A 14,343-nucleotide genomic window follows, 5' to 3' on the forward strand; every position below is an offset into this window, starting at 1 on the left:
AAGATTTTTTAAAATACCTGGCTAGCAATGGTAAATGTTAAATGATAGATTATTGTAAAACCCATCTGGTTCACTGGTGTCCTTCAGGGAAGAAGATTCATTATCCTTTTCCATTCTGAGTCGATATGACTTCAGACCCACACTATGTGGTTGAATCTTAGCTGCTGCTTGGTTCAGAGACAATAATTTTTTATGCATTACATTGTATTGTCTGCTTCAAAACAGCAAATTTCATGACACATGTCAGAATTAGTAAACCCAATTTTGATTCTGATTGTGAACTAGAGACGGAGATTCAGTATCTGTGTTGTCAGTGATGGGAGATACTATAAAGAATAAACTAAAGTTTAAATTTCTAGCTTGGAAAACATCCTCCAGATAATATGCTTTCTGCATGTTACGGCTGATCTAATTGCAACTATACAATGGACAATGCCAACTTGCTTCCAAATTTTAACATATCAGTTTTATTCCGGAGCACTGATTATTAATTAAATTTGCAGACTCAGAATTTTGCTTCAGTAAGTGTTTAATCTTCTGGACTCAGTCCCCTGTACTGCTGAGCAACGTAATGTGTATAGAATGTGGTGCACCAGTGAGTGTTGCATTGTCAGCAAAAAATGGTGTGCATCCACCCAGTGACATAGACCCTTACTCAATTTACAGTTACACTCAACACTAATCAAGGAAATGTGTGTCCTTCAAGTCCTGGCCCATTAGGAAGATGGTAGACTCTGCCAAAATTCCTTTCACTTTTCCATTTAAGAAAGCAAGAGACAACATTAGGGCTAGATCTTGTTCCTGGTCCCAGGCCAGCACTTGAGTGCTTGCGTTGTTCACTTCCACACACCATAAATTTTGGAGCAATAAACCGGTGGATCAGGCTGAGGCTTTTGACAGGAACTTATTTGCTGAAATGCTCAGAGTTTTAACCTTGTATATTTTGTCTTCTATCTCTAGGCTTGAAGCGAATCCAATCTGAAGACACACAGTTACACTGGAACTGGCTTTGACTTCCAGGCCAGTGTTAAAAGTCAGTGCCAAGCATGCTGTTACCTACTCACTTGATGATGCCAGCAGTTGTCTTCTTAACGGCTTTGCTGTCCTCAGTGTTGGCTGATACCACCATTGAAGGTAAGCCTTTCTAACCTAGCCGGATTTGTGATGACTTTACTGCAAATGGTAGAGCACATCACCAATGGTATTGATAAGCACACTGTCCATTTGGTTCATCATTTATTTTTTGCAATTTCAGTTGAATATCATAAATAACTCTAGGATCTGAGTTTCTTCCTGGTGTTAGAAGTATTAAATTGCACAGCGCAGAAGCAAGTCCTTCAGCCCACCTCGTCCATGCTGATGTTGATCCCTATCTATGCTAATCCAATTAGCCCACATTAGACTATAGTCCCCTATGCCTCTCTAATCCAAGTACATGAATGAATTTATCTTAAAATATTATAATTGCATCTGCTTCCACCAGTTCCTCTGGCAGCTCATTCCTCTTAACCACCACTCTCAGAGATAAAAACTTACCCTTCAGATCTCCTTTAAATTTCTTCCCATTTCATCTTGAACCTATGCGTTCATAATTTTATAAAAGTCCATGAAGTCGCCCCACCCCTCCCCAGCCTATGTTCCACTGTGAATAAACCCAGCCTCTCCAGTCTCTCCTTATGATGGTGGACCTCCAGGCAAGATTGTGGTGAATCTTTTCTGTGCTCTCTCTAATGCTACTGTATCTAAGATTATCAAAGCTCCTCACCATCCTGCTCGTGCCACTGCCTTGTAGCTACTTTCCTTCAACCATTCAGTTCTTGAAGTAATCTGCATAACACCAGTCACTATTTCAGTATTGCAACATTATGACCACTTTGGCTACTCGGCATTACAATGGATTTTTGTTTGATTTGTTTCTTTTTCTTGTTTAATGTTGTATAATTTAAGGTTTTATTGTGAATGTTGTGTCTCCATGGGCCTATGATGCTGATGCAAGGAATTGTACTTGTGCACACTGTAAACTCAGCTTTGACTTTGGTGTCTTATGTGTAGTGTGGTCACTGGAGCTGTACATAACTCTCTAAGTGCAGTCAATATTTTCTATAGCTGCTTGATATTTCTTATTTTTCTCAATCTCCCTTGCTCATGGTACACATTCCAAACGTAGGTCCTATTTTTCCATCATTGCTAATCCCCAGCACATTGGCTTCCTACTTTTTCTGTTGTTTATTTTTGTCAGCTTACCTTAACTCTTCCACACCTGAGGAAGGTGAAAACATGCTCAGCTCTCTGGCTTCATCAAGTCCCACCCAGCTCTCCACCTGAGAAGAAGGAACATCGTCCACAATCCACTCATCGTCCAACGCACTGCGTCAGCCCCATGGCCAACCTACCCATAGCAGATTACTCAGAAGCTTGTAGGTGGTCAGGGAGCAATACCTTAGTGCCATTTATTTTATAGAAATGATAAGTATTATGCACTTATCTGCACATTTTAAATGATTGAAGTATAAACTATTGAGAAACCTCCAGAGATATATTCAGCCAGCCCTTGCAGGGGCTAATACCGGAAATATTAACTTTCCACAGATGCTGTCTGACCTCGCTTTATCTCTGATTTCCGATAGCTGCAGGCATTTTTTTTTTCATTTTTCTGGGTAGGATGTGCAGTGACCTCTGTCTGCTTGGACTGCTGAACACCACCATTTCTGCAAAGTCAGAGCTCAACTTGTGTCTGTCCCTACAGGCCACTGAGTTCTGTTCAGCTTCAGTCACCACCCTCACCTTCCCTACTGAGGGTACAGACTGTTGCTGGGGCCTAGTTGCACAGACACCTGGCACCTTCTTGCACTTCCCAATGCTAGAGACATTAAATGTATGTTTTACAGGCAAAAAGAACATTTGAATGAAATCAACCTCGACTACAATGTTTGCTTATTGAATCAGAAATAAGTTAGGACAATCTATCAAACTGACTTTGACAGTAGAGATGAAACATTTCCAATGAATAATACTCGGGAATTTCTTTGTAAATTGCAACATTATAGCTGTTGCTCGGCGTCATTAGCACTTGCTCAGATTGGCTAACCTTTGTCACGTGTGCACACACATGCATATTTGTGCAGAAACACGTTCAGTCAGGCACACATCTACACATACGTATACTTATACACACATGTATGAAACCTTTTTGGAAAATGTACTGATTGTACACACACCTGCAGCTCCTCAGATCCTGCACCATGAGGAGATCCTCGTAGGATTGTGGCAGATCACGAGGGTCCCTTGGGAATGCCACTCTTCGGTGGGATATACTGTGGCCCCAACAAAAAAGCAGCTGTGGGCATCACACCAGCACCACAGTATTCCCACCAATCTTCCTTTTAGAGCAGGGGCTCCCAACCAGTAGCAACCAGATTTTAAAAAGACCTCAGCATTACATCCTTGCTCTTGTGTTCTCGTCTTCTTGAAATGAATGCTAACATTGCATTTTCCTTCCTTACCAACTCAACCTGCAAGCTAACCTTTACTGAATCCTGTGCGAGGACTCCCAAGCCCTTTTGTACCTCTAATTTTTGAATTTTCTCCTCTTTTAGAAATTAGTCTACACCTTTATTCTCTCTACTGGAGTGCACAGATGTGCCTACACTTCCCTACACTATAATCCATCTGCCACTTCCTGGCTCCCTCTCCTATTCCATAGACTTTAAGGGTGAATTATGCAGCAGATAAAAAATCCAGAGCCACGGTGAAGTTGAAAGCTGAGAGTGATTGAGCAGGGGAGCAGGGGAGTAGGCACTGTATTAGTCATGTCCAGCATGCTCTTTGCCCTTTTTTCATTCAGCCAATTACATTTGTTGTTGCCATGGCAGTAAAATAAAAGGTGCTGCCGTCATTGTTGATAAGCAATGCTATTTTATTGAGTGTAATCCTGAGGATTGCCAGCATCCCAGAGTCCAAGGGGGCTTGGTGCACATCTTTCAGGGCTTGTTTCTAATACAGCAGCCTGCATTCTGTGAGCCACAGAACATGATTCTGGTTGTATTTTTAGAAAACATCACCTCGAGCTTTGCTTGATTACTTTTGGAAGGTGGAGGGGCATTTCCCAATATCCCTAAATGACCACAAATTCTGCTTATCTGCTTTATGGTTTTCCCAAGACAGTATGTGGTTCAGGAATTGTTTAATTGGTGCTTGTGGTCGTACTGAGGTCTGTTGCATGAAGATGGCAAGCTAGATGGGGATGGCTGCGTGTGCGTGTCATCGGTGTAACAGATAGAAAGTCTGTATTCAGATGTGATGTACAGGAAACATAATCACACCAGCACTGCAGTCTTCCTTGTTCCGCTCTACTTCCGATTCACAGTTTGATTTGGTGCAATGGAGAAGCTCACTGGCTTCTGGCTTTAGGTCTAACCTTGACCGATAAAATAAAGTTCACTCAAACAGCTGGGACTGAAACTTCAAGTCCAATAGGCTTGGTCAGTCCTTTACAGTTGATGTTGTATGGCACAAAGCTGACCTGGGTTGAACAACAAGAGTATACCCTACACCTCTGCTCTGCCATTTGGTAAGATCATGTCTGATTCGCGACTCGTGTAAACTATCCCTCATGCATTGATTCCTCAGTGTTCAAAAAATTATAGATCCCATCCCAGAATGTACTCATTCACTGAATGGCCACAGCTCCCTGAATTGGTGAAGGTTAAGGGTTGCAGAGCTCTTGATTAAATAGAGACAGAAGAAACTGCAAATACTGGAGTAACACACAAAGCACTGGAGGAACTTGGCGGATATGACTGTCTGGAGAAACAGTCCTGGTGAAGGGTCTCGACCTGAAACATCAGCTGCCCATTTTCCTCCATAGGCACTGCCTGACCCACTGTGTTCCTCCAGTGCTTTGTGTTGTACTCTTGATAATCCTGTTTCTCCTCATTTCAATCCTAATTCCCCCCAGAGGGTCCTCCTGTTCAATGGAGTCCATTCTGAGGAAGCGGTGTCTCAGCATCAAAGCTGGCCCTCTTTTTGAATCTACTGTGGCAAATGGTGGTGGGGGAAGAAACGGGAAAGCTGTCGTCCTGGTTCAGGAGAGGCAGCTCATTTCTGGAATAAACCCAAGGGTTTAATGGTAACCCAGAGGAGAAAGAGATGTTTCTGGCTCTATCCCCCGACCAGGAATGTTGGTTTCCAGCATGGAATACCACGGGATAAAGTGATCCATTTGCCAATACTCACTGTGCCTTAAATGTGAAAGCCTCTGTCTCACTCCACGGAAGACCCAGTTTATCTTGTGTACATGGACTTTCTTTGTTTTCCCTGTCAATCTGTGGGTTTCCTCTGAGTGTGCCAGTTCCCTCCCACGCGCCAAAGATGTGTGGGCCAGTAAGTTAATCTGCTGCTGTAAATTGCCCCGGAACATGGTGACTCTTTGCAAACTGCTCTCGGCAGATCTATTCATTAGCAGATAGGGTGGAGGAGACTGGCAGAGTCTGAGGGGAGTTAATAAGAAGTAAAAAGGGATAAGATAGGATTATTTTAAGTAGGTTGTTGATAGACTGCCCATCCTCTCCCCACCTTCTGATTCTGGCTTCTGCCTCCTTCCTTTCCAATACTGATGAAGCGTCTCGGCCTGAAATGTCAACTGTTTCTACCCCTCCAGAGAAGCTGCCTAACCTGCAGACTTCCTCAGCATTTGAGAGATTCTCTTGTGGCATTTTGTTGGAGTTGGGTCGAGTGATGGGAATCACTTCAGAGATGTTGTCTGTCTGTTGTAAAAGGGTCACCATATGACGTAGAAGGTGAAAAGTTAAGATGCAAATAAGGATTCTGGAGCAGGGAAGAGGGTGGAGGTGAATTGTGTATAAAATAAAAGCTGCCTTTGGTCACATGACTGGCACACTCTTCGCTCATTTGGTTAACAGTGACATAGAGACGGTCCCTCACGGCTATGCTGACCCTCTCAGATAACACATGTTCCAGGAGGTGAATAAAACCTGCTCAATCCCACCACGTCTGTCTCGAGGGGTGGTATGCAGTGGGACTGAGCCCCAGCTCCACGTGAAGCTTCGAACAAGGAGGGTACTATCAGCCATGCAAATTCATGGAGCTTGCTTGAAAGATGTGGTGCTGAGTGATTCCGTCAACTGGAATGTCACAGCTTCGGCAGTCAGGGTTCAATACCGCTGTTGGGTGCTCTCCTTCTAGCATCTGCTTGTTTTCCCTACGACCCCATGGATTTTCACAGTGTGTTCTGCTTTCCTCCCACATTCCAAAACCATGATGGATGGTAGGTAAATTGGCCACTGTAAGATGCACACAATGAATGGTAGAACCTAGGGAAGCCAGTGGGAATTTGGGGAGAATAAAATGGCAACAGTGTAGGATTAATGTAAATAGCTGCTTGATGGTCAGCATGAACTTGATGGGCTGAAGGCTCTATTTCCATGCTGTGCGACTCAATGTAATTGTCCACCCTTACCCCCACTTAGTTGATCTGTCCTACTGTCCTTCCACAGGATTACATTTTGAACACGTATTTCCAGTTGTTCTCTGACTGAAAATTTGTGAAGCCACTCAGTCCGTTGATTGATGGGTTTCACGAGTCCAAGGAATGCCAACTTCAGTTTGCCTTCATTGTTTTGCCTTTGTCTGTCAACGGAAAGAGAGAGCAGAGAGTATAGAATGCCCATGTAAATCCTATTGGAGCCATTAGAAGGGAAAAAACTAAAGCAATGCAAGGGAAAATGGGGATGGGAGATGAGTATGTAATGTGACAGTTGCAACTTCCTGTCATGGCCTATGTTGAGGCCTCAGGTAGATAACTTCTGCATACTAACCCTCACACTGGGAACTAGAGGCAATAGCTTTGGTTCCTGTTGCACACCCCCAACCCACCTCACAAAACCATTGTCAAAATTTGTCTGATATGACATTGGATTTCAGAGCAGCAATCATAGACTAAATGTGTATTACACTGACATATTTGTCATATTTGCCCCAATAATGAAAGGGAAAGGGTTTATTTTAATGCTGTTTTGAAAACCAAAATCTTGATTAATTCCAAATGAATTCCAGAATAAGGACAACTCTTGGAGGGATTGCTAAAACAGAATCCAAATCAGGCTTGATATCACCAGCGTTCGTCGTGAAATCTGTTGTCTTTGCAGCAGCGGTACGAAGCGATACATAATAATAGAGGAAAAAAATTGTGAATTACAGTAAGCGCGTATATTAAATAGTTAAATTAGTAGTGCAAGAATTAAAATTTAAGAAGTAGTGAAGTAGTGTTTCTGTGTTCAGTGTTCATTCAGAATTCAGATGGCAGAGGGGAAGAAGCTGTTCCTTTCTGAAATCCACAATCAGTTCTTTGGTCTTACCGATGTTGAATGCAAGATTTTGCTGCAAAACCACTCATCTACCTGGTATATCTCACTCCTGTACACCCTCTTGTCCCTATCTGAGAGTCTGCCAACAATGGGTATATCATCAGCAAATTTATAGATGGCGTTTGAGCTGTGCCTAGCCTCACAGTCATGGGAGTAACGGAATAGGGCAGTGGGTTAAGCACACACCCCTGAGGTACACCTGTGTTGATTGTCAGTGAGGTGGAGTTATTTTTTCTGATGCACATAGATTGTGGTCCTCTGGTTAGGAAGTCGAGGATTCAGACTCGAGGGAGGTACAGAGGCCCAGATTTGCAGCTTTTCGATCAGAACTGTAGGAATTACTGTGTTAAACACTGAGCTGCAGTCAATAAACAGCATCCTGACATAGATATTAGTGTTGTCCAGGTGATCCAAGGCTGCGTGAAGAGCCAATGAGATCGCATCCGCCGTAGACCTATTGTGGCGACGGGCATATTACAGTGGGTCCAGGCCTTGCTGAGACAGGAATTTATTGTAGCCATAACCAACCTCTCAAAGCACTTCATCACCATTGACGTGAGTGCTACTGGACAACAGTCATTAAAGCAGCTCACCCTGCTGTTCTTGGGCACTGGTATAATTGTTGCCGTTTTGACGCAGGTGAGCACTTCCAACTTTAGTGCTCAGAAACTGAACACACCCGCCAGTTAGAGGGCACTGGTTTTCAGAGTCCCACCAGGTACACTAAATGGACTTGCTTTCTTCACAAACAGTCTGCTAGAAGAACGCAGTTTAAGCAACATGTGTGTGTATGTGGGAGGGATGGGTGGAAGGAAATCTCAATGTCCTACTCTTCTCTTCCACAGATACTGCTCAACCCATTGAGTTCCTGCAGTAGCTGATTTGTTGCTCCTGATTCCAACATTTCCAATCTGTCACGTCTCCATTCAACAATTGGTTTGCTTGAATAACTAATTAAGCAAAGGCATGTTCTTACCCATTATGCAGGGTATGTCTTTAATCTGTCTAAGGAACATTTGAAAAATGAGACCAGTGAGAAAATAGAGACACGAGAGACCGCGGACGCTGGAAAGCGGAGCAACAAACAACCTGCTGGAAGAGCTCAGCAGGTCAAGCGGCGTCTCTGGGAAGAAGGGAAACGGGGTTTCAATCTGAAATGTAAACAATTCCTTCCCTCCCATAGATGCTGCTGAACATGCTGAATTTTAGCAGCAGGTTGTTTGTGAACAAGAAAATGAAGCAGGACTCTCTACAAGAAGAGCCTGGGAAGTGCTCAGATCACAGTTAGAGGAGAACTTCTGTTCTGAGCACAGAGTGGGGATGCACATCAGCAATATCGTTTATGCAACGATCATTTTCATTGCCATATGGAAATAGGTTGAACTGAATGAACCAAAGAAACGTAATGAAATTGCTGCTTTATCCCTTTTATAAAAGGTATCTTAATTTTTTTTCTGCCCTCTTCTGGTATGTGGGCAATACTTAATGTTCATTCCTAGTTTCCCTTGAGATGCTGGTGGTAAGCTGCCTTCTCTGTAGTCTATGAACTATCAGAAAGTGAGTTGCAGAATTTAATTCCGAACTGACATATTTCTTCATCACGATGGTGGGGGGTGGGGGGTGGAGTCTGGCAGTATGTACCTGAAGTAATTGCAAGTCCATGGAGTCCTTGTCTTTTTGGATTTATCTTGTTTCAAGAATACACTTTATTCAAAATGAAGTATATATACATGAAAAAAGAACAGTGCAAAGCTCTTTACATTCTTAGTAGCATTTGCATTGAGTGGTGCTAACACATTTTATTTTAACATAGCAACATTATCATCACTTCTGTCGGCTGGTGGTGTAGTGGCATCAGTGCCAGACTTCGGAGCGAAGGCTCCTGAGCTCAAATCCAGCCGGCTCCCTTGCACGCTTCCCATCCGTGCTGGGTCGAGCTTCGAGATAGCAACTCGGCCTCGTAAAGATAAGAAAGCCTGTTAAAAAATGGCATCATGACGGCATCTCGATGACTCCACTCAGAGTTAAGGGCTTTCTTCTTCATTATCATCACTTGGCCCCCAGGCGATAGCCCTTTCATTATTTGAGGAGCTACCCCACCATACCTAGCTGCTCAATGCCCAGTGGCAGAATATTTTGTTTTTGGGAAGTGCAGTAGAAGAAGCACAAGGGAGTTGTTGCAGCTCATGTTGTAACCTTCTGACAGTTGTGGAGCACTAGAGTGTGAGACAGTCTCCTTACCTGCCTTGTAACGATAACTGCACAAAAACGCTGATATTCCTCCAGGTTACAATGAAGTTCCATTGTTAATGATCCCTAAGTTCTTTCTCAGTTCGAGTATATGTAGTTGATGTGAGTCAGCCAATGGTCACTAGCATCACAAGAGATAATCAGATGTCACTGGATCGTGAAGGTAATTCCCGCAGACCCTGAATAATAACATCCATTTTTTACACAATTAGGGTTCTGGGGCATCACACTGAGCAGAGTCAGTTTGAATAATTTGTAGAATTTTAATTTTGTGGAGCTAGATTGTATAATTTGGAAGGATGCCAGAAGCATTGTTAGCAAGTTGGCTTTTCAGGAATTTCTTAAAGACTGTACTGAAGGTAAAACATTTTCAGTGAGGCTGAATCAAAGCTTGGGTACCCTGAAAGATTTGAGCCCCTGGTCACCAAGTAAATCTGGTAGATAGGATGAAGTGAAGGACCGGACTGGAAGTTGTTGCCTGTGACTTTCATGTGGTTAAGGTTGCAATGAAGAAGTGGATCAAGTCAGTGGTAGATTCCAAAGGTAAGGACAGTTGTTTTGGAACTTGGTAGAATGGAAATGGTGAGGTGTTGAGTTTTGATGGATGAACAGTATAGTTGAACTTACCTGAAAAAACAATTGATTTAGTGCATCATTTAAGGATAACTACATGAGGTTGTCATGTAAGTTCACACTTGAAGGGTTGGTGATAGTCCTATATCTATGGAACTTTAGAACAAAGCTCCTGATAGGAATATAGATCTGATAAGATTCACCCTATTGTGACTTTACTTACTAATAGCTCTTTGTGACAAGTTAGAAAATGTAGAATGAAGGCCCTTCCTTGGTACATCTAGTTTATGAAGCCATCTTTTAGTCAGCAAGAAACCAACTTCTGGGGAGGTCTTCAGTGGGTCAAGGAATATCTGTGGAGACCAAGGGGTAGTCATCGCTTCAAGTCAAGTCCTTACGTCAGGACACTTGTGTCTCCAGTCTCTTTTACAGTCCCTTCATTGTAACTATGGTCAGAACACTGTTGTTTTTGGCCTAGAAACCAATCATGAGATACAGAGATTTTCTTCTGTTGATGCTTTCAGCAGATTCTCAAACTGCTTTCGAAACATTCCAGAGCACATCTTTTTCCTGACAGCTGATAAACATGTGGTAGTTATTGGCTGTGACCTTTCAAGCAATATTTGTTGCAGATGCTGTGGCTGCTAATCTTAATGCCATTCATTTCTATAGGAAATCTGACCAGTTCTTCCCCCTCCTTCCCCCCACCATTCTTCTTTCAGCTTGAATGTTGAGGGTGTAAGTCTTCCCTTTGAGCTACAGCTCTGTAGTGATTGCTCTCGTGGATATACATGTCGAATCAACTGGGATCTTCCTATTCCTTTTGATTCGGAATGACATCCATTGATCTCACCCTTTGAGGGATCGCATTGTTGTTGTCATAAAACCTCAAGCCGAAAGGCTGGATGACCTTCCATCAAAACCCTGCCTCAGAGTTTATAGGAAGCAAAAGAGAGGCAAGAATATTGGTTCAGGCAGTAAAGGAGGTCATTTGACATATCATGCCAGCACAGTGAATGAGCTGCCAAGTTCCCAGTCCTCTCTCCCCATGTCCCTACAAATTCCCCTTTCAACAATATATTTCTTTTTTTGCATCACCTTTTCAGTGAGCACGCTCCAGGCCATAACATACTGTGTTATAAATATACAAATGTCACAGCTGCTTGTAATTCGTTCTGTTGCTACCTTAAATCACCATCATCCCGTTACCCACTCCATTGCCTTTAGAACTATTTATCAAATACAAATAATTTTGATCCCTTAGCTAGATGTCCCCTTAGCCTTCTTTGCTTTAAGGAAACAAAATCATCATCTTTATATTCAAAATTCTATCTAATAAATCTCTTCTGCATTCCAGGATTTTGATATTCTTGTTGAACTGTGAAGCAGCTTATAAATACCTATAAACAGAATTGAAGCATAAGTAAAGATCCCCATACGCTTCTTCAATTGCCTTCTTGTTTTGTCACTTGTTTTGATCGAAAGAATGTACAGAAAGTTGTAAAATTAGTCAACTTCATTATGGGTACTAGCCTCTGTAATATCCAAGACATCTTCAAGTAGCGGCAGCTCAGAAAGATGGCGTCCATTATCACCCCCATCACCCAGGACATGCCCTCTCCTCATTGTTACCATCAGGAAAGGGAGACAGAAGTCTGACGGCACACACTCAGTGATTCAGGAACAGCTTCTTCCCCTCTGCCATCCAATTCCTCAGTGGACAATGAACTCATCTCATTTTTTATATTATTTTCTGGTTTTGCACTATTTTTAATTTAACTATTTAAAACACACACACACACACATATATATATATATATTTCAATATTTGCCACGTATTGCATTGTACTGCTGCTGCTAAGTTAACAAATTAAACCTGATTCTGATTCTGGCTTTCAGAGATACTGTATGTGTCCATAGACCTCTCTGTTCCTGTATCCTCTGTTAGTTTATATTGCCTCTCTTTAAAATGTATTATTTCACACACCTCAGCATTAAATATATCATCTGCCATCTGTCAGCCCATTTCACCAGTCTGTGCCCCTCTGTGTCTGCCGGTAACCTGTAGATTTGTTACAGAACTTAGCTAAAAATGGGCAAAAACTGATATGTCACACTCTGCAAACATTAGAATTCCTTGTGGCATTGGGAGTCATGTCAGGAATGTATTATAGTTCTGCAACAATCCACTGGAACTGTCTTAGGTGTTGTGTAGGTAGATGTGGCAGCCATGTATATGTACAGTAACACAGTGATGAAAGAACGTAGTTATGTGCAGTAAAAACACAGAAAATGCTAGAAAAATTGAGCAGGCCAAGTAATAACCTTGAATACATGAATAGCTAAACACTTGGAGACTTATTGATTCTATCTGTTATCACCGTGCTTTGGAATTTGTAGTCAATGGCTCTATGATAACAAACTTTAACGGAGAGTCATAGAGTTGTATGGCATAGAATAGGCCTGTAGGCCCAACATCATCCACGTCGAACACGATGCCTATCTAAAGTAGTCTCATTTGTCCATGTTTGGCTTATATCCCTCTCTCTATATGGCCATGCACCCGCAAGGGGTTTCAGTGGAAGGTTCTTAAACAAAACCTGACACCAAGTCACATCAGGTGATTTCAGTACAATGAAAGCTTTGGTCAAAGACAAAGGTGCACCTTAAAGGAGGATAGAATAGTGATGTAATTGTGGAAGGGAAGCCCAGGGCTTATGATTTTGGAATTGGAGGCTGATGTGAAGTAACTAAATTCCGTGATTATCAGGAGGCCAAGGAAGGTGGATATCCCAGAACATTGTAAGAATGGAGGAAACTGTTGTGCAGGAGAGCACGAGTGCATAAAGGGAGCTGAACTGAGAATTTTAAAACTAAAGCTACATTAGAACTAAAATGACATTAACCAAATCTGCCCAGTACAAGAGTTACTGAGTGAATGGGACAACATGAGGAGGACAAGGGTAGTGGAGAGTACTTGTTGAGAATAAATTTCCTCCAAGCAAGCATTGAGAAGACTCTGCTATTGACTTCAGTTCCCATCGAAAGCTCTGTTCCCTTCCATTTGACTTCATCCCTCTCCCTAGCAACTGGCAATATAAACCGCAGTGGCAGAAAATGCCTCACTTTAATGTCTTACCTAAAGGAGCACATTTGGAATATTGGTCCCACACTTCCTCACCAGGATTCGGCTGATAGATCCTTCACTAAAAATACCCATGATGAGTATAAACCTACAGAAAAGTAAAGGCAATAATCTGGCAATTTATGTTTATGAGAAGTTTCTCCTGATTGGGCTACATTATGAGAATTTGAGGGTTCGTCCCATTGATGTTTGATTTTCTGCACAGACTAAAGCACATCAGCACTTTTTCTCTAAGATTTTCTAGGCTTTGTCTTCCTTAACTCTTCCTATCATCTTACATCCCAAAGATGACAAGACTCAGGGTTGGTTCTCAGATCTCTGGATGAGAAGGTTGTAGGTTTAAGGCTCAGTTTATAGAATTTGGTCTGCTTTGGTCTGATACATCGGTGCAGTTCTGAGGGAATGCTGCACAAATGGACGTCCTATGTCTGAGATGAGACAATGTGTCCTATTCTTACCCACTCTCTCAAGTGGACATAAAACATCCCAGGTCAGTTCCTCAAGTTTTGCTGGAGAGGGTGTGGAGTAGTGTTAAAAGCCATAAGCAGTAGCATTATCTGACAATGACCTCATGCCTTGCATGTTTGGCATTTTCTTGCACCCAATCTCATGAAGGTGATAAAGCCTTCCAGACAATTTCCTGTCTATTATAATAGTGCACAGAACTGGCGAACAGGCCTTTGCACCAGCCTCCTCCCAACCTCCCACGTTCAGCAATGAAAGCACATTCCACTCTAATCCACTCCCTCATGCTTTATCTATCTTTCCTTGAAATGCAGTTGTGCTAATATCCACAACTGTGTCCCATTCCAAATTCCAACCACATATTGGTTGGGAAAGCTAGTTTCTCTTGCATTTCAATCTGGGTTTATTAGTGACATACCCTACACTCCGCGCCCCCCCCCCCCCACCACCACCTGTCTATTGGTTAAATCCCCTTTGAGTTCCCCATGTTATAATCTTACCCCTTTAATGAGCCCCTGAATCTTT

General features: G+C 42.5%; 1 protein-coding gene across 9 annotated transcripts in view; it reads left to right on the forward strand.

The window, feature by feature from the left end:
- Positions 1–14,343, forward strand: part of LOC140188305 (receptor-type tyrosine-protein phosphatase delta-like) — a 493,362-nt gene that overhangs the window by 151,413 nt on the left and 327,606 nt on the right. For all 9 annotated transcript variants that reach the window (XM_072244426.1, XM_072244416.1, XM_072244420.1 and 6 more), the window contains exon 2: positions 961–1,134. In XM_072244426.1, coding sequence (XP_072100527.1) covers positions 1,047–1,134 — 88 coding nt within the window. In that variant the 5' untranslated portion in view covers positions 961–1,046. The remainder of the gene's footprint in view (positions 1–960; positions 1,135–14,343) is intronic.

The sequence above is a fragment of the Mobula birostris genome, chromosome 26 (assembly GCF_030028105.1).
Source record: "Mobula birostris isolate sMobBir1 chromosome 26, sMobBir1.hap1, whole genome shotgun sequence".
Lineage (NCBI taxonomy): Eukaryota > Metazoa > Chordata > Chondrichthyes > Myliobatiformes > Myliobatidae > Mobula > Mobula birostris.